Genomic DNA, 19,912 nt, shown 5'->3' with positions numbered 1-19,912 from the left:
ACCTTGGCTATTGTTGTTTGTCAGGATTGCCATTTTAGCAGTTTCGTTGCTAGATTTATCAACGTTTTGTCTGTATAGCGACAAATTGTTCTATTCAGCGACCCGCGGCGAAAGTTGCTTTAGAAATGGCTTTCTAGAACTCTGAAGCAGCAGGAGCTTGATGTGGGCGAGTTGGTGTATCATAATTGAAGAAAAAACAGCGCGAAAATGACGCGGACTAAAAGAACAACCTATACGACGGACAGCGCCTGTCCGTCGTACGTGTTCTTCTTTTAGTCCGCGTCATTGTAGCGCTCTTTTCTTTTATTCAAGTCCTTCTAGAACGTACGGCGCCTGGGATATGTGGCCATCATGAAGCAACGGTGGCCTCCACTCACGGAGGCCATACGCTCCGGTTAAAGCGGCAGGAGCTGAACAGGCCTCGCATCGTGCTCACGGAAAGCACGTTTTTCTTTCTTGTATTTTCCTTCTTATTAACCCCGTTATAATGGCCATAATGCTGCTGATGCTGTAGTTTCACTAAATACATGCGGATGCTGTCGTACGCAAGCGCAGTAGATTGATTAAATTATCGAAACCTATAGCAATACATTTTATGTCGACATTTAGGATGCAACATGTCAGCAACAAGATAGATCATCTGTATCAAGGCGTACATACCGGAGCGGCTGGGCTTGTTCGCGCGAATCTGAGCGCACTGCTTCCCTTCCTCGCCTTTTGAGCAAATCGATACTGCACGGAGCTTTCAGGTGGATCAAGGGGCGTAACTGCGTAGTATTTGGCCTGCGTAAATGTCACGTAATTATCATCTCCATGTAAAAGTAAGCAAACATGTGTCGCGGAATTTAGTTTTCCTTTCACAAGCTCTGAAAACCAGAAATTGTGTAGGTATATCCCAGATCAGCTGCGCTCTCGTGGTAGGAAAATAATATTACGAAATTTTTTCTTGTTTTTTTTTTACCATGCTGGGTATGTAACCTTGTAATCTGAAGGTCTTTAATCCACTGTAGCACAATAGAGTTTTATTTTAATCTGCAAAGTTTTAAGCAGGAGTCGCTTATGAGAAACCTTATTAAAGGGTTTTTTTCTTTTTTTTTTTCAAAATCCAAGCATGTCTCCGTTGGAATATTTAGGTACATATTGGAGCTCCTGTCATTCAGAAAGAGCGCGAGTTGAGTGTCGCAGGAAAATCCGTTTTTTTTTTCTTTTTTGTATTGCCCAGCTGATCATAACAAAATACTTCAACAACATTTCAAAAGTTTACAAAATTGAAGTAGATTATGGAAAGTCATTTCTGAGGAATCCCGCAAGGCGGAGGAAGTGTCATGAAAGAAAAAATTGTCATCCACCCTAATGCAGCACAAAGATGTAACGGAAACCATCAGGCTTTCTCGGAAAGAAACCCTCGCAGTTGAGCAAATATTCATTCTTGTCTGGCAACAGAACCGGGGACCGTCGCTCTGCCATCTGAGCTCACCCAGAGGCTAGCAGATCGCAGCGCAAGGGTGAATTAATCGGCAACCCGAAGCACAGCGTCAAAGAATGTGGTAAATCAATTCTCGGGAATCATGATAACGAAGTGTCCTGATAACGGAAATTCTTATCCATCCGAATGTGGCACGAAGATATAACGGAAATCATCCGGGTTTCTTGGGAAACAAGCTTCGCAGTTAAGGGGAAATTCGTTCTGGTCCGGGAATCGAACCCGGGATCAACGCCTTTCGCCAATGCCAACATTGCTGAAATCGACGTCGCGACGTCGACCAAAGTCAACGTCGCTGAAATCGTAGAATCAGCTTTTCTGCTCTCACTTCAAAATCGCACACTGATGCGACTGTTTTAAGATTTTTCTCGTATTTTATTTTATTGTTTCAGATTTTCAGGAGATTTGGTTCGGCGAATCTCATGTCAAGGAAGCTCATCGCGTTTTCCATCGTTTCTATTTACATCACGCTTCAAAGTAAAGCCTCGCATTGCAGGTACTAGCCTGCGTTGTGATTTTTCATGGCAATGTGTCACTGAAATAGACTACCAAAGAATAATTCGTTGGTTATTGGCCATGATGTTCCTGTTCGCGAATTGACGCTTCTTCTAAGCCTGTTACTCTTTCTCAGTTCAATGCCTTTTTTCGTATAAGTATTTCTTCCTGTTACATATTTCTGATATTAGATTCTGATGTTTTTGTCTTGTACGGGGATGCTGCAAAAATCTCGTCTCGAACAATTTCAAAAATAAGGTATACAATTTTATTATTTTATTAGAAATGCCATCCTTTGGTGTGACGGTGCGCGGGTTCTCACATGTCTGAAAATTAATTTATTATTTTTTTTCAAGAAGTTGTTCCCGCCATGTCTGAGGCGAACGCAGAATTTCCGCCTTTTCACCTCCAGGCTGTTATAGAGCTTCTTTTTCTCCAGGCGGTTACTCCAGAGTAGATTTACAAAAAATGTGAGCTAAACACTGGATGAAACTAAGGTATCTATTTTGGCCTGTTGTTATGCCATAACTATGTATATGGAGTGGCGCATGAAGGACACGGACGCAACAAAGAACGTGTCATGCGTGTTCCATCGTTTTTTTCTTGTGTCCGTGTCTTTTTTATGCGCAACTGTGCGCATACCGGATGAAAAATTGGTGTGCATCCTAATCCACCGTCAAGAAGAGGCGCGAGCAATGTAATCAGGGCGTATTTGTGTAGCAAGATACGGGAGGCATTCGACCGCTTGAACCCCTGAAATTGTTTACAATGTCTACGACGTGATAGCCGGAAACTGACGAATTTTTTGTGAAATTATTGTCGAGACACTACACATACTCAGGCAATGAGCCGCAGTCATAAGTCACCAGCAATATACAATGGAGAAGCTGTCAGCAAAATTGGTGCTCAAATATTCTAACGCAGATAGAGAGCGTCATGCGGGAAGCATCGAAGCTCATCTTGGAACGTCTCGAGTGTTTTAGCGACGATTTCGCCACTGTGGAGGAAATGGGGCATCTTTATGCCGTTTGCCGACGATTGTGATCGCTGTTTAATTTTGGCCGTCTGTACTTCGGTTTATATATATATATATATCACGATCAAGCGAGGTGGCGTTTCGAGAGACACCTCTCGCAAGAAATATCGCCTGGTGACCGTCTGCGTATTCGCCCCTAGCTGAGCAGCGCGGCGATTTTGCGCGCGCTCTCAGGACCGGAAGGGTGGGCGTCCGGCGGCGACGCTAGGGGCCGACGGAAGGCGCATGGCGTCGCGGAACTACGCCGCCTGGCCGCCGGCTCCGCCCGCGCGGGGCCCGTCCAGCCTCGGGGCCACGCAACGCCGTCTGGCCGACATGATCCGGGCACTGCCGCCGGACGTCTTCGACAGCCTGCCGGAGTCGCGGGTGGACCTCGCCGACGGGACCGTGCGCCGCCGCGGCATGCCGGCCGCGCCGGAGCGTCGAGGTGAGTTGCACCGCAGTGGGGGGGGTGTAAGCCTCGAATGTTTCAGTGTTGAGCAAATTTAAGAACGCCCGGATTGTTAGAATCGGTGGGTTTCGCAGCTATCCAACCGGGACGAGCGGCAATTTCTAGGTATCCTAATTCTCGTGTTCACGCAGCAGTCGCCTTTAATCCTGCTGAAAGGCTTTAATGGTGCACACTAAGGGCTCATTCACACCGGCGACTTGAGGAGGTCGCGCGACCATTTGCGACTCGCAATCAAAATGCGACCGAAGGCGACGGATGTTCACACCGGCAAGCCCGGCTGAGCGCGACCCGCAAGTCGCAATCCCGGTGATTATCGTTCTCAGCGAGAACTCTCGGAATCTACGCGGAATTTGAACGCGACGCCGGAGGAGGCCGGATGTAGACACACGAAAGATCACTTCCGGTGCGCCGCTGATTGGTTTATCAGTTTTGCGACCACGGTTGCGCGACTGAAAAATCGCGCAGAGAGCGACTGGCCCAAAATGGTCGCTTTTCAAGAAAGGCGACCGTTTGCGACCATTTGCGACTGGTCGCTTTGCGACCAACTTGGTCGCGCGACCACTGTCAGTCGCCGGTGTGAATGTGCCCTAAGGCTGTGTACAGGCACCTTGTGCATGGTCATCGCATGGACTATTTGCCCTTCACGATATTCCTCTGGATCCAGAGCTCTGTGATCCACGTGGACGCTCCTGAAGAGCCTCCCTTTTTTTTTACGCGCCTCACAGGCCCACACGTAAACGATCCTGCTCAAGCACCGCGTCTTCGACTCGAGTCAAAGGTCAAAGAACTTCCAAGCAATAGCGACACGGCGGATGCACGCTGTCTTATGATCCGCCTGTTGTCTACCAGCGCCTCCAAAGCACGGTTGCAGAAAAAAACTTGTTTGCTCTTTTACACACAGCATCTAGTCAATTTATTTCAGCATTTCTTACGTATAAAAATGCTGGCTCTCCCGTAATCGAGAGTAGATGTAAGCATGAAATCGCTACCGCTAAAGCAGATTGGTCGGAGTAATTGCGACGGTTACACACCACCATCTCACAACCATAGCACAACCATCCGCGGCGCGCTTTACACTGCCGGTCTGGTCACGAAGTGTGGCGCAATCTCCCGAAGAAGGCGGCGCAAAACCCACGGTGCGGAATTACCGCACCGCTGGCGTTGAAAAGAGCACACGGAACCCTATCTTAGCGCCAAAAGATGACAATCACGTGTATGGTGCACTTTAACTGCCTTTTGAATGTCGCCCCCCCCCCCGCCACCTCCCCCCTATTGGAAATGACAAATAAAACTTCAGCATACTAGAAGTTACAGCTTGAGTGATATAGTGAACAAACATTAGGAAGACCTCGAAAGCAATATTTTTTAAAACTTCGTTGGGCAGTAACTAGCGTATGTAATGCGGTCCTGTACAAACGGTTGGGGCCCACAGACCGCATTTTCTTAGGTTTTGACTGGTTGCCCGGATGATCTTTTGTTCTCGCAACGATGCCCGGATAATAGCTCTAACTTTTGGCTCAAGATCACTTGACGGTAGCCGACAACGGGAGTTAAAAGCATATCATGCTTAATAAGGTATTCGAAAGACGACCCTCCACGTTCACACTATAGCACACACATCGCTCAGCGAAAAATAGAGAGACGAAGGCAAAATATATAATGCACACGCGCTTTCTTGGTTTCTTCCTCTTCTTTCCTTGTTCATAAGCCATGTTTGTAGATGATAACGCAGCCAAATAAGGCATGGATATTGCAATGAAGTTCTTTTGAAATTTTCTGGTGTATGTGGCTCGCATAGGCTGACGACGAGCACTGAACGCGGCAAGGAATGCGTCTTCTGACGCCAGCAGTAGTGCGGACCACATATTCGAAGCCACTTGCAACTTCCGCGTTATCGCTCATGAGACTTCAAGTAGCATACTGGGCCATACCGGGCCGCCGTTCATCTCTGCGTGAAATCGTTCCAGGCAGGCATTTCTCCGTGCGACGGCCATATACAGTGAGGCAGATGGTTGCACGGGATTGTCGTCGGTTTTAGCCGGCGCTTCTCATCGGCCGGGACAACGCCCAACACTGCGAGTGCAACGCCAGGCATCCAAAGCACTGTAACATATCTTTTGTACGGCCCCCATATATAGCGCTAGACCGGCGCAGGCTGTCCTCGAAAGTATCATCAGCAAGTGTGGCTCCGGGGCCTAATTTAGGCCCACAGCCTGAACCCACAAATGCAAGACAGGCAACGGAGCCGATGTTTGTTTCATACACGGGACCGAGTACGTGATATGAGAGAGCTGCTTTGTCATAAACGTGGGCGTCATTTTTGTTTTCATCGTCCTTGATCTGTAGCGGCCGGCCCAACCGTGCGTGACCTGCGCTGTGCATGTTCTGCTTCATTCTTTCAGATTTGTCATCTCGCTCGTTCTTTCCTCCCTTCTTCCTATCTGCCATTTCTATGTTTCTGTCTCCTCCTTTCGGAAGAGCAGGCAGGCGTTGTGCCCCTTCCGGTGGCAGTTGCCAGCCTGCTCCTCGCTTTCCATTTCCTGTCAAGTGTATATATGATTTAAATTAAAAAATAGTAATAAATAATCATTGATCCCTCTTCTCGGTCAGTCCATTTCTATTGCGATGAGCATCAGGCTAGCAGCTCACTGACCTTTTCTATGTTTGGCGCATGTTATACAAGTGAAAACAATAGCTGTGCCGATACTTCCTGGCTGTTGTCGGCCACTCATAGCCCCGCAATTCACCCAAGCAGTCCAACGACCTTCCTTTTCGCTCGCACGGCAGTGCAATCTGTATCGTCGAGGGCACGCGAGCTATGTAACCTTTCGTCCACGCCCACCAGTGTAAGCTAAACCCCAATAGCGCTGTCGCCGCTGTGATCGGGATACGATGTAGGGTGCCGCACGCACGCATGCGCCCGCCCTGCCCGTTAGGTCCACCGGGGACAGGTTCATCAGCGGTCCGTCACCGAGCCACTCCCTCGGGGCGAGCTCCGTCGGTAGACTCGTTCGCGGCCGGGCTGGACTTCCCGCTGCCGGCTCGCGTGCTGTGGGCGCCAGCCGAGGCAGTTGCCGCCGCTGGGCCGATCCTCGCGTCCGATTTGCGAGTCCGTTCACGCTGGGCCGCCGTAATAACCCCGGCGGGGTTGCGCATCTCCGCCGACTGACCCACATCGAAGGCGGCGGGAACTGCTGAGTCTGCAGCCACGAACGTTGCTGGTGTTTGCCGTCGTGTGCTCATTAATGCACACGAACCGGCACGAGAGCGCGCTCGTGCTTGTGGCGGAGAAACTGGTTCCTCCGATGCGGAGAACTCTGCCGTCTGTCCATCAGGCGGGCGACGCCATCCACTTTCGGAAGCCCTCGCGAGCGCCGCTCTTTACCGAAAGCCGCAGCAGTGCATGGCCGTGTGCGGTCGGAGAAACTGGCTTTGCACGGCAGCTGTGGTTCGGCGTTCTGTCCGACTATACCGTTGATGCAACCGTTGGGTTAAGCACGACGTCTTTAGGCGGTTCATTCCTTCTCTATGCCCAGCAATGACTATTTAGTGGGTCGTGTGAACTTTTGAATATCGGTTCACAAATGGAGTGGACAAGGACCTTCATATTTGCAGGTAAGTGAACGTCATTATCCTCATTTTTTCTTGGATTTATTCCTTCAGCCCCGGGACGCGAACTGAGATATTGAGTGAAAGCGATAGCTTGGATGCCGTGCTCACGACGTGCAAAACATATCGCGATGAACACTTTCCTCGTGTCTTCATGACGACCAGCGGCCAGTTCCTTCTGTCAACAAGGAATTGTCCTGGCTTCACATGTCTTTAAAACCGTGTGTGTGCGTGTGTTTGCGTGTCTGTGTGTGTGTCAACAAACGCAATCAGTTCGCCTGCTAGATGTCTCAGCAATTCTCAGTCCACTACCCAGTATCCGGATATTATTGTCGATATCACCGGCAATCGCGATGTTACTGCATTTTATAAAATGTACCGTTTATAATAACAATTATTTTTTTATTTATTCGTCGTTTGGAGTTAGAAAGGCTGCGTCTGTGCTCTGTGTAGGGGTGCCGTCCTGACGGCTTTGTTTTCTGCATCGCGACGCGTTCAGTCGAACCTTAAGCATGCGGTTCTCGCGCTCGTAACAGCTCGCGAGCAGTGGTCTTGGCAGAGTAGTCCGGTAACACAAAAGGGGCTATGCGCTCACTTGTTCCACTGTTTAAAGAAGCACTGTGCACAGTAAAGGAAAGAACGATAAATTAGAGAGAGAGAAAGAATAAACATTTCTATTCGGTGAATGAAGCTTTGGAGAGGCGTCCTCATTCCAGAATGCCTTGAGCTCGGGCCGCGTCCTGGGCCCTCGCAATCAGCTGTTGCTGATCCTCGAGGTCGGAGCTGGCCAAGGCTCCCTCCCAAAGCTCGTTAGTGGGGTAAGGGTTCGGAGGATTTAATGGTGCCGCTCTGCAACCCCCTACTATGTGCCTGAGGGACCCGGGCTCTGCGCAGAAGCGGCATTGCGGAGAGAATTTCGTAGGGTCTATGAGGTGATTTCTGGTTGGGTGCGGGAATGTATTAACCTGTAGATCTCGGAGGAATCGCTCCTGCTCTCTAGGTAGTGACTTGTGTGGGGGTGCATATGTTCTGCGGGTTAGCTTGTAGTGTTGTGTGATGTCTTGGTAAGAGACTAGGGGGTGCATGCGCTCGGGTTCAGATTCCTCGGCGTCGGCTCGGTGGGTCAGATCTCGAGCCACGTGGTTGGCGACCTCGTTGCCAGGAATGCCTTGATTAGAACTTTAAATTGATCTTGCTCTTTCGTTATCTTTCGACCGTAAGCCTTTGACAGAAATATGTCCAGATTGGTATAGCTGAATCACTCCTGAATTTACTTCCTTTTTCTTTTTCTGAGACAAGATTTTGCAGACCAATATAATCGTACTGAAGAATAACGCCTATCCATCTACTGGCTTTTCGGCACGTGGTCGGCCCCGTGCGGAAGGGGCAGCCTTCGCGCTTCGAGCTTTTATACCCCATGCCTGACGCTATTTCACCCATTCAACCCTCTTCCCGTGCAAAAAAGTAATAATAAATAAATAAAATAAAATAAGAAGAGAGAGCTAAACTTGTAGTTAAGTGCAGCTATTCACCCGTAATTAAAGCCTACGCAGTGCGGCTTAATCATAGACAAGTAGCAGTTGCGTAGCGATAACGGTATATTACGAAAGTGAAAACTTGGTTTTTTCGAAGAAGAAAATTACTGAGCGTGAAAGCACAGTGATCATCTCCGTGATCAGTTCCCGAACAGCACGTGAAAAGACACGCCGATTCTGTGCGCGCTGCCAGAAAGGATGTCAGTAGGAGCGGGCGGATGAAGTCGTGTCCTCACCAATCAAATGATATGGAAAGAGAGAGAATATGAGAAGAGAAAGGTAAGGAGGTTAACTGGAAAGGCATCCGGGTTGCTACCCTACACAGGTGAGGGGGAAAAAGAATGAAACGATGAGAGAGAGAGAAGAGAACAGAGAAAGTTCCGCGAACACATGCACACGCAAAGGAATTGCCAACTAGTTAAAGACAATTTCATAGACAGGCCGTTGATACCAAAATAGCGCCTTGAGATTATTCTAATGGCGAGACTCGTGATATTGTCCATATGTAGACAAGGGCCAGGTGCGCTAATGCAAAGGAGATCGATTGTTTCTGCGGACGAAGCCGAAGAAAATCACGCAACTCGTGCGCGCAGCAGTGGCAGCCATTCTGACGGAAGCGTAGTTGACCGCCACTCCGAGCCACAGCTTCAACAGAACAGTTGCGCCTCGAGGGAGTTCGGCTGGAGGTCGGAGCTGCAGGGAGGGATTCCGAGCATGCGCGGTGTGGGGCGTGTGAAACTTGAACGGTTTCTCTTTCCTAATTTTAATGAATGAGCAAGCCGACAGTGTTGTCTGCGGCGTCAGTCCCTGAAAGCGGAATTAAAATGCAGTGTATCTCTTCATGCGATGTTCCAGCGGATTTATCTGGATAGTCGTTGCCAGTCATACCGCAGTGGGCATGCAACCACTTCAGTGAGTGACGTGGTGATAAAACTCCATTATTTCAACTATACCAAGTTCTCACTTGCACCATTGCCGCTACCGCAGCATGTATTTGGCCGCAATAAATCCATACATGTATTCAGAAGCACGCAGCTCACGAGGTGAGGTAATGCCAGGCGATGACAAAGCTAAAGTAATTCTAAGGTAATAACAAAGCCGTTATCAGCCTTTACTACAATCATGCAAAGATCCGTGAGACTGCCGGAACGGCTTATCATCGTTCACAGGCGCATGCACTTCCTTTTTCAATTAAATTCTTCAAGAAATATCGTTGCAAAAGATGTCCGTAAAAACAAATGCTCGTCCTCAAAATTACCAGCTGATAAAACTATAAAATAAGTTCTCGGGTCATATGATCTATTCTTAAATAATGGGTACTGCGATATTATGGTTATGGTCTTCTGGTGTTACGGTTCGAAAGTAGTAGTCAAATTGAGCTACCAGCTTTCACAATCGCACACTACGCTCATAGATTGGCATTCGTTGGTTGTGGGGTTTAACGTCTCAAAGCAACATCGGTACTATTATACACGCCAGTCCCCAGATTAATTCTGACCACATGAGCTTCCTTAAGGTGCTACCAATGGCGGGCACATGAGTGTTGTTCCACCCGTCCTCACTGAAATAAACAGTAGAAGGTAATTGAACAAGAAAAAAAGAAGAGATGCTCATACGACGTGTACGCCCGTCTAGGTTGTATTTTTTTCTGTATTTTTATCTGACCCCACTTTGATGTTCTCTCTGCAAACAACTCGACCACCATTTTATGTGCCTTTTACCATTTACTCCGCATTTTCATGCTCTGCTTGTTTCTAAAAACCCTCGGATAACAATGACCCATCGTGGTAGGTGGTGACATCAAAGCGCACTCGGAGCAGCAACCCGAAATCTCTCTCAGCGCCTCTGGCCGCTTTCTGCGATGCCCCGAATGCGGAAAATAGTTACGTTCAGAACTTCCAACTGCGCAGCAGTTTGGGGCGAAAGCAGATCTTCAAGGTTGAGTTAGGGAACCAGCGCATCCGCGCGATCTCTCCGCCGTTTCTTTTTGGCCTCGCGACGATTAAAGCGCGGGTTCTGGGTTCCGCCAACCAGGACGCCCGTCGACGGCGCGATCGCGGCCACACACGCTGCCGCCGACGGGGAAGCGTCGCTCGGCGCGGTTGCGGGGGGCAGCTGAGTGGGTTCGGGGGAGTCGGGAACAGCTGACTGCGCGATGGTTTTGTGCCAGTTTCCACCTGCTATTCATACTTATTTATGTTATTTATTTATTTACCAGTGCTGTCGAGTCACGACATTACAGTTGTTGGAAGGGGAAAGGTTAACACGTACAACACGCATACACACTAAGACAAAATAAAATAGACATGGTGGTTTCACTCCTGCGAAAACGAATCGGCAAGATCTGCACCCTGGATCGCAGAATTAGAGTAATTAAAATAATGCGTTCCCAGGATGTACTTCCTGGGACAGCGCTTCTAAACCTGTCTACATATTCTGTTACCGTATCAATGTCATTTAAATACGCTTATAAGTACAACTGATTTGTGACTCTCGTGCCCACTTTCTGTGCCGCTCCATCCCGTGAGCGATTCCTGCGGCTCTGAACTCATATACTGCGACAGCGGGAGCCTCTCAAAAGGGAACGCGTATACCGCCGTTGTCGCAGTGGTCTCAAAGCATGCCTCATGCCTACAATGCAGATGGGCCCTACAGGAAGAGGTAATGACCCAACGTAGCAAGAAATTAATAAACGAGGAAACAAAACAGAAACAATGGGATCCAAAGTGGGCGTAGAACGCGATGTTATAGGGCGAAAAGAGCGGCCTACGATCGAGAAACCAGGCAGCGCAATCTTCTGGACGCATGAATGAACTTGTTCGAGAGTTGAAATAGTGGTACTGTGACTGGCACCCAGCTGAAACTGGCCGCGAGCAGCAGATTGGAGGCGCTGATTAAGTTCAACCTCGTTTCCTTGACGGCAATTCGAGAAACATTTAGCGTAGGGAAGGCAAGCGGGGGCAGGAATGCAGAAAAGGAGTACAACTTCTTTGCGATACACGCAAGGACGTCTTCGTCCGCTACAGTATTCCCTGTTGTGGCCTGCTCCGTATTACACTTGGCGGACGCCAGCACTCACAGTATCCACCTGGCACATTTAACCCCGCACAAAATACCGAACACAAACGAGGCGCGAAAGCGCAGTGGTTTGTGCGTCCGACTCCTGACTGCACATGCACTGCCGCAGCGGCACGAGGTCGATGCGGGGCCAAGTGGCACCGCCGCCTTGCCCTGAGGAGGTGGCCCGACCACTTGACAGCGACCACATCGACGTCGTCACAAACACAGCAAGCCCAGTTTGGAGCTTTTAGCTGCTAATTCAGCTGCAACAGTGAGCCCACCGCGGAGCGCCAGCGCGCTCTCAGTACCTACTCTTTTTCTCATAGAGGGCCACGAGGACATTGAGCCTTCTCCATTTTAAGGTGACTACCCAACACAGCGAAATTAGTGTGCGGGAGCTAATCGGCCAAAAGGGAAAGAATTAAGAGCATCGCCAAAAGGAACATGTCCACGCTAGAAGAAGCGTCGTTGTATGTGGCTCTACTCGTGCTCGGACTCGAAACTTGCCACTTCCACGAAACGCGTGGATACACGACAAGAGGAAGCGCGACCTTCCAACAACCTGTCCTCATAGCACGCATATGGGTACGGCGTATACCGGCACTCGCGCATACGAACACAGCACTGCTACTCAACCGGCAGGGAAGAAAAAACGGTGAAGCATGCTTCATCTTTTTTTCCAAAGTGTGTATTTGAAGAGCGAATGAAGAAATGAAGTTATCGAACCAAAACTGAGCCGGAAACCAAAAACCGATGAAAAAATGCATTATAATTCGGACGAACCGCAACTGAACCGCGGAATACTACGATTTCTGTTCACTCTGGAACCAAACCAAAAGATATATATATATATATATATATATATATATATATATATATATATATATATATATATATATATATATATTAACGGTTTTAGGTTCACGTTGGTGATCTAATGTGGCAGTTTTCATCCATGCATTGCCATGCACTACGGGCTAAACTGTGCTACCCCATATGTAACTGCTCACAAGCTTACTGTCATTTTAGAAGTGGTAGCACCGTTAGTGCAGTTTTCAGCGTAGCTCATCAGGAGGCAGGCATGTTAGTGATACGCGTGTGATCGTTTGAAATTGGTGACCGTCAAATAGGTATCCGTGGGTGGGAAAGATATACAATAATCGATGAAATGAAGAAGCGTTTCTAGCTAGACGGTCGCTTTTAACTTCACTTATCCGTAAACTGAAGTGCATGCGATACAAATGACGTATTGCTTCTGAGATGTGCTTCCACAATGTGATTTTTTTTATTATTATGTCTAATTACTTGTGGAATGAAGAACAGCATTCGTTACCTGTTTATTTTTTTAGTCTTTCCTTGCAGCTCAGGAGTACCGTGGAGTTTTATGCGACAGCCTACTTGCCACTTAGGCCATTCTCCGTGGTCGTTGGTTTTTAATGGCGCTTCTAACCTAAAACCAGTCGATATGCCAAGACGTGTGGTGAGGGTGTAACGAAGGAATGTCAGGAGCTGCGAGGAGGAAGTAGTGGCGCGGAGCTGTGCAAAGCGCGACTGGGAAGAGTGCTTAAAGCGAAGCTTTCTTTGCTTCCATGCACACAGTGTGGCGTGAGTTTTGAAGCTTATCATCACAGCATAAAGATACAGACGTGTGTTGGTATATAAATGCTACAGGTATTTATATACAACAAGTAGCATTTATATACAACACCTGCAAGTAAAATTAACAGGGAGATCTCCTGTATCGCTATAGGTTCCCCGTAGTAGACAACGGCACGGGCGTGAGGCCGCCGAGTCAGCTTATATAGCCATCAGTACTGCCGCTACCAATTAGCCAATGACTTACTCTATTGTCAATGGAATCACGCAATTAAACAACACAGGTTACCTAAACATCCTTGCTGCAACAAATTGTCGCCTTCAAGCGTACATTTGTTTTACTTAGGTGAAGCGGCTTCTTCCACGGGCTTTGGAGTGTCTGCTCGGTCAGTTCCTCACCGTGTAACGCAGAACGATTCCAGATAGCGTACAAAAGTAAACTAGGCCGATCCCGAAGAGTGTAATTCGTGGTAGCTTGGAGCACGTGGGCCGTACAGTGGGAGACTCTGCAGTCGCTTGGTCGAGAGGCCGTGTATAACACTGGGCAGCTGCAAAACCAGCATTGTGGAATTGTGCGGCATTAGCCCCTGCGTCATGGGACCAAAGCGCATTCCTAAGCCTGGATCGGCACTCGAGAGGAAGATGGCCTGCGAAAATGGCTAAATGGTCCCCACCATAATGCACGCTCCTCCCCTCCAAACGGTAAGTCAATGTAGACTGCCTGATACGACACCTGCGATAATTTCCTATATTCCTTCTTAAGCCTCGAGGTATACCTTGCAAACAAAGGTGTTTTCATGCCGAAAGTCAAGAAGAAATGGCTTGCACGTGATAGCCACGGTGAAATATAAGGGTGTCCCAGCTAACGTTAGCCAAGGTGGTAAAATAAAGAAAAAGGGAAAGAGAAAACACCGTGCAAGATGCGATATTACAAGACGTGCGGTGTTCAGTCGTCGGCAACCTCACGACCGAACATCGTAGGTTCTATATCGCATCTTGCAGCGTGTTGTTTTCTTTCTTTGTTGTTGTCATTCTTCTTTTAACAGGCCGGCTAACGTTAGCTGGTATGCACGGCATGGTGCAGAACAGAAAAAGCCCTTTACCACGAAAGCAAACAACAAAAAACTTGTTGGACGACACTCTGGCGACACTCTCGATACACGACACTCTGAAAGAAATACGCTCAGCGTGAGTTCTGACTTGCAGCTGTGTAGGAGCTCATATCACGCATTGTTGAGCTGGTGCGCCTGTACGCGATAATGAACCAAGTTTGCTGGGCGACCTTAATCGGCCGCGTAATTGTTTGAGGCCTGTGGGACACATGCTTGTCTCAGACCATAATCTTGTCTCAGACTACGGCGAAGAGCAGTGGTCGGAGAGCAAGCAATATCGCTGGAGCCAACATTTCGACAAGAGGACTTGGTCAACGCCTACCCTGTATCACGAGCTTCGCCTATTCGCGCAGAATGAAGCTGTTGTCGTATGACGGCATCATTTGGTTCGTAACCATCAATCGCCTCCAGCGCTCAAGTTGTCAAGACGGCCGGTGCGCTATCTATTCCTGAAGTCGTCTGGCTAATCTCGAGTACGTTTTTCAATGATGACATAGGTCAACAATTTATTTGTAAAGCACGCTTCACCGCTGCGTATAATTTTGAATATTGTTCAACGATTCTGGTCGACAACCGTTGCTGGGGTCCTAAATTCATCGGCATGAGATCTGAGAAATGGTCCCCACATGTGACGTCAAGCGTAGCGATCAGTGTGTGAATAGCCACCAGTGATTGCGTGGCACGTCGTCCGAATTCCCCACGGTGGGACCGAACTATTACTGATGGAGCTATTACGCAGAAATTGGGAACATTTAAATCGATTTCGTCACTCCACTACCACGCAGCAGACAGTGATATCCACAACCAATTCTAAACTGCAGATATTACGCAAAGGGTGACGTAGATGATTGTGTTCGGCCAGCCAGGAAATGTAATTAGCGACGTACCGAAAAAAATAAGGCGCTGCTAGATTCGCGAAGCTGCGTTTTGTTAGTTCAGAGCGCTGACATTTGGCGCGGCCATTTGTGGAAAAGCCAAAATTTATATGCATCTGCACTTTATCATTATACCTTAAAATTGGCATCTTGAAAAAAATTTTAAGACACTTCCGAGACCCTGCCATTTAAGGTAGCTAAATCGAACTCCACAAAGCTTATATGTAGCCACTTCTACATTCCAATTCATGCATTATATACGTTGTTCGCATAGCGACCTATTCTGTGCAGAATTTGTCGATTTTAATCCACTTCACTTCTGCATATTACAGGGTGTCCCAACTATCATGCACAAAGATTATAAAATATGCACATGCCACGTAGCTGGACATAGCCAAGGTAATGTTTGCAGTCGCTTGGAGATACTCAGACTGATCTTTTTTCATTCCGCCTAATTACATAATTAAGCTTAATTAATAAACAACTCCTCAAATATTATGATTCGATGAAAAGCCTCAATGAGAAAATTGTAGAGCGACATGGAAAACTCCCGTTACAGCTTTCTGTTCCTCGATACGTGCTACATAAAACTGTTTTTCTCGAGCGCGAAAGAAGGCCGCCAATGCAAGCAAAGTGCCTCGAGCGGTCATTCACGCGGCAATGTTGCGTGCATTTGCGGGCTTCTTTCACGCTGGGAAAAACACTTTTATGTAGCACGTATCGAGGAACAGAAAGCTGTAACGGGAGTTTTCCATGTCGCTCTACAATTTTCTCATTGAGGCTTTTCATCGAATCATAATATTTGAGGAGTTGTTTATTAATTAAGACTAATCACGTAATTAGGCGGAATGAAAAAAAATTGTTTGGGTATCTCCAAGTGACGGCAAACAACATTACCATTGTACTGTGCAGCTACGTGGTATTTGCATATTTTTAAACTCTGGCTAAAGTTAGCTGGGACACCCTGTATATAGAAGAGAAGAAAGGAAAACCGAGGTGGTGTTGGGCTACTGAGCACGAGGTCGCGGGATCGAATCCCGGCGACGGCGACCGCATGTCGATGGGGGCGCAAATGCGAAAACGCCCGTGTATTTAGATTTAGGTGCACGTTAAAGAACCCCAGGTGGTCCAAATTTCCGGAGCCCAGCTAGGGCGTGCCTAATAATCAGATCGTGGTTTTGGCACATAAAACCCCATCATTCTTTTAAAGGAAACCGAGGGGCCCGATTTTTATTAGTCATATCATAAGAATCCAACAAACAGTGACACCAAGGACAGCATAGAAGAAATTATTTGCAGTTCTTAATTGAATTAAAGAAATGATAAATTAATAGAAATGTGGAAATGGAAGTTGATGAAGAAACAAGTCGCCGCAGGTGGGCACGGACTCATGTTCTCGCATTACTAGCGCGATGCTCTTACCGGCTGAGCTACCGCGGCGTCATTTTCCCATCTACTTTCTCGGGTATGTATGTTTATCTACTAGAACCATCCCTGAGATTGTCAGCCAGAGCCACCACTCGCGGCCTTGGTGGCTGATATCGAACGTCATTTCTGCCGCAGGCGTCATGTGAACTTTTTGTGTGAAGGCAACTGGTCAATAAAGCGACACATATGCTACCTGAAGGCATCAATGTTGCCGGAGTCGAGACCCTCGTTACGTAATAAACGAGAATAAAGAAAACCGAAGGACCCGATTTAAATTAGTTATATCATAAGAAGCCAACAAACAAGGACAACAAGGACAGCATAAGGGAAATTACTTGTAGTTATTATTTTATTTAAAGAAATGTAAATAAATGGAAATGAAAGTGGATGAAAAAGCAACTGGCTGCAGGTGGGATACGAACCCACGTCTTCGCATTACACGTGAAGGCCGCGAGTGGTGGCGCTGGCTAACACTCCCAGGGCTAATTCCAGTAGATTAACATAAATACTTCATAAAGTGGAATGGGAAAACATCGCCGCGGTAGCTCAACTGGTAAGGCCATCGCACGCGCATAATGCGAAGATACACATGGAGGCTAATGACCAGCAGCTTGCTTCCATGGGTGCATAGAGGAATCCTGCAGCCGATTTCGCTGCCTCTTGCGTTAACTTTCCATAGGTATTTCGCATATTCGCAAATTGTGTCTTGCCCACATCTGCAATTTATCCCGAATCATGAATTTGGTGCGTGTGTGGAAGCGACTCGCGGGGCTTCGGTAAAAGCAGAGCAGTAACGGCTGACGCATGAAACGGGAGCAGCGGGAATGGCGGGCGCGCATGCTCAAAAGTGTCGAAACGAGCGAAAGCGGGGTGGGAAGGTACGAAAATAAGCGTGCACGTGGGGTGGTCGAATAATTAATTTTAGTGTAAAAGAGGTCGGTGCGCTCTATATTGGAGCCACGCAAGGTTAGGCGTGCAACGTGTGGCCCTCCAGCGACGCAGTCCGTCACGACTCGCGACAACGACGGACTCTTCTTCACGAAGTGCGAAGCGTCCTTTCTATAACTGCTTCATCTGAAAGCATCGTAACGCACGTGCAGTTCTTGAATTACTTGCAGCAATGTCACAACGACAGCGCATAGCGCACTTGGCGCCAGGCAAATAGCGTCTCTCATCGCACTGTGGCACATTGTCACGTTTTTACGAGCTCAAGCATTGCGCTGTGTGTAGTGCTTCAACACGTTTTAATAGTTGATAACAGTTCCCCTTTCTCTGCAAGGCCCGCCATGCATGGCTGAGGGACGCGTTCGTCACTGACATCTGAAGCGCTTCTCTCGTCGTCATACAGTTTCTCACTACATTACCTAGAGGGAAATCTGGCGCTGCTGCGCTGTGGTATGCATGGGAATGCCGGTATATTGTGGATTCGGATTGGCATCGTTCTCGTAGAGACAGGACACCTAGAAGACACGCTTGGCAAGTACCGTTCCGTTTGTCACAATGATTCATTTTCTACTAGAACAGCACGTGAACAGCTGCTTTAGCTTTATTATTACGCGAAAACATGTTTTCTTTAACTATGAGAACTTGTTATTGTGTGTACGACTACATGTTACGTAAAAAGTATCAGCGGGACGCTAAAGTTGGAGGACAGACGACAAGGTTCGCGCTCGCTTTCAAACAGTTTGTCGTCTGTTCTTGCTTTTCTTCGCTTGGTCATGCATCGTGGGTGAGTAAAGGTGTAATTTGCGTGAATGGAAACATTTTATGAAGATTTTACTTTGAGAACGCGTTATTTGCGTAGCCATATCCACGTTTTAGACGAAGCGTCTTACAGCACCAGCCAACACGAGCCTCGCACATATACCGTCATTCCCATGACGGCACGGTGCCCCCTTAAGAAACTCCCATAGACGGTGGCGCCAGATTACCCTCTAGGTGTTATAGTGAGAAACTCTATGCTCGTCGTAATGCGCCATTTTACCTTGCTGGCTAATTAAAGCTTCGCGTACACCGATTCCCACAGTGCGTGGGATCCGCATAATTTTTTTTTTCTCTTCGAGAAAAGTGTGTCCCCTTTAATCATTAGTAAACACCATGTGCGTTCCAGGCCAAAGTTCAAGTATTCGGGTTACTGAATAAATATTTATTTCAGCTAAAGATTGACGCCATTTTAAGGTAGCGAAGGTTTCTGTTCTAGGGGACCAGATTAGCCAGACGAGAAATCAAACGAGGGATGTCGGTGGAGGTAGTAGAGATGGCTGTGAAGGATGACGTGTGAGTGAGAATAATGTCTATTGAATATTTAAGGAGGTGCATTCGCGTAAACTGTGTGGTTAAAGACGGAACAACACTACAGACAAGGAGGAACGCAAACTCACAAGTGATTTCATTAACGCAAAATGTCACTACGTGTATATATACAGACTGCTCTGAATAATTTTGATCAGCCATCAATATTGAAAGGCATATTTGTTTCTCACACTTGTATTACTGTCTGGTTCTTCACCGTCACTACAACATAACAACACCACTATCGGTCAAAGAATTTGCGTACCTTCGAAGCACCTCATGCTCGAGTGATTGACGTTGAGTGATTGATGTTGTTCGCTGCTTTAATTTGTATTTATCCTAATTTGTTCAGAGCGGTAGTGACGTTTCGCTTTGATCAAATCCCGCGTTCGTCCTTGTCTGCATTCTTAGGTTCTTCCCATCTTTAACGGCGCAGTTTCCGGCAATGCAGTCGTAATTACTTGTCCAGCTGTCTATAGTTATGTTATAATAGAATTGGTAATCCGAAAGGCGAGACGAAACTATAGTTTTGTCTCTCCTTTGGTATCATTTGGGGCTCATTATGGTATTTGGGCTCATTACGGTATCATTTAGCCGTATGGGTTTGTACGGTAGTGTGCTTCCGTAGACATGTAGCGCTCTTATATTGTAACATGCCGTACGTAAAATACATGAGGTACGTTCAAGTGATCTTCCGTATAGCAACGGCTCGATGTCAAGTAAAGCTTGGGGCTTGGATGCTTGGAGACCATAGCCCACGCAGAGCTTTATGGCATTCCCAAAACTGGTTGTTGTTCGCTCGCTGTAAATAGACTGGCAGTGGCACTTTTGCGACAACTAAAACCCCACCATGAAAATTATTGAGCGCTACTGCTCATGCGCATCTTCCGAGAATATACATAGACACTTTTGCCATTTTGCTTGTCAGTACTTCCAAGGC

The 19,912-nt window shown here is 47.5% G+C and overlaps 2 protein-coding genes across 7 annotated transcripts in view; one reads left to right on the top strand and one right to left on the bottom strand.

Annotated features, from left to right (window-relative positions):
* The window catches only part of LOC135916335 (heat shock 70 kDa protein 12A-like), a 184,703-nt gene that overhangs the window by 11,558 nt on the left and 153,233 nt on the right, over window positions 1-19,912 (top strand). For 2 of the 3 annotated variants that reach the window (XM_065449681.1, XM_065449672.1), the window contains exon 2: window positions 3,189-3,441. In XM_065449681.1, coding sequence (XP_065305753.1) covers window positions 3,240-3,441 — 202 coding nt within the window. In that variant the 5' untranslated portion in view covers window positions 3,189-3,239. Of the gene's footprint in view, window positions 1-3,188; window positions 3,442-6,946; window positions 7,081-19,912 lie in introns of those variants that run through there. The other variant, XM_065449690.1, reaches the window with a different exon arrangement.
* Window positions 1-19,912, bottom strand: part of LOC135915289 (uncharacterized) — a 223,993-nt gene that overhangs the window by 151,957 nt on the left and 52,124 nt on the right. Inside the window, exon 1 of one of the 4 annotated variants that reach the window (XM_070531323.1) lies at window positions 661-736. The exons of the other annotated variants lie outside the window; for them this stretch is intronic. The gene's annotated coding sequence lies outside the window, so the exon portion shown is untranslated. Of the gene's footprint in view, window positions 1-660; window positions 737-19,912 lie in introns of those variants that run through there. 4 annotated transcript variants of the gene reach the window in all.

The sequence above is a fragment of the Dermacentor albipictus genome, chromosome 1, assembly GCF_038994185.2.
Source record: "Dermacentor albipictus isolate Rhodes 1998 colony chromosome 1, USDA_Dalb.pri_finalv2, whole genome shotgun sequence".
Lineage (NCBI taxonomy): Eukaryota > Metazoa > Arthropoda > Arachnida > Ixodida > Ixodidae > Dermacentor > Dermacentor albipictus.
The sequence above is the reverse complement of the archived record's forward strand: the minus strand, read 5'-3'. Positions and strand labels throughout refer to the sequence as shown.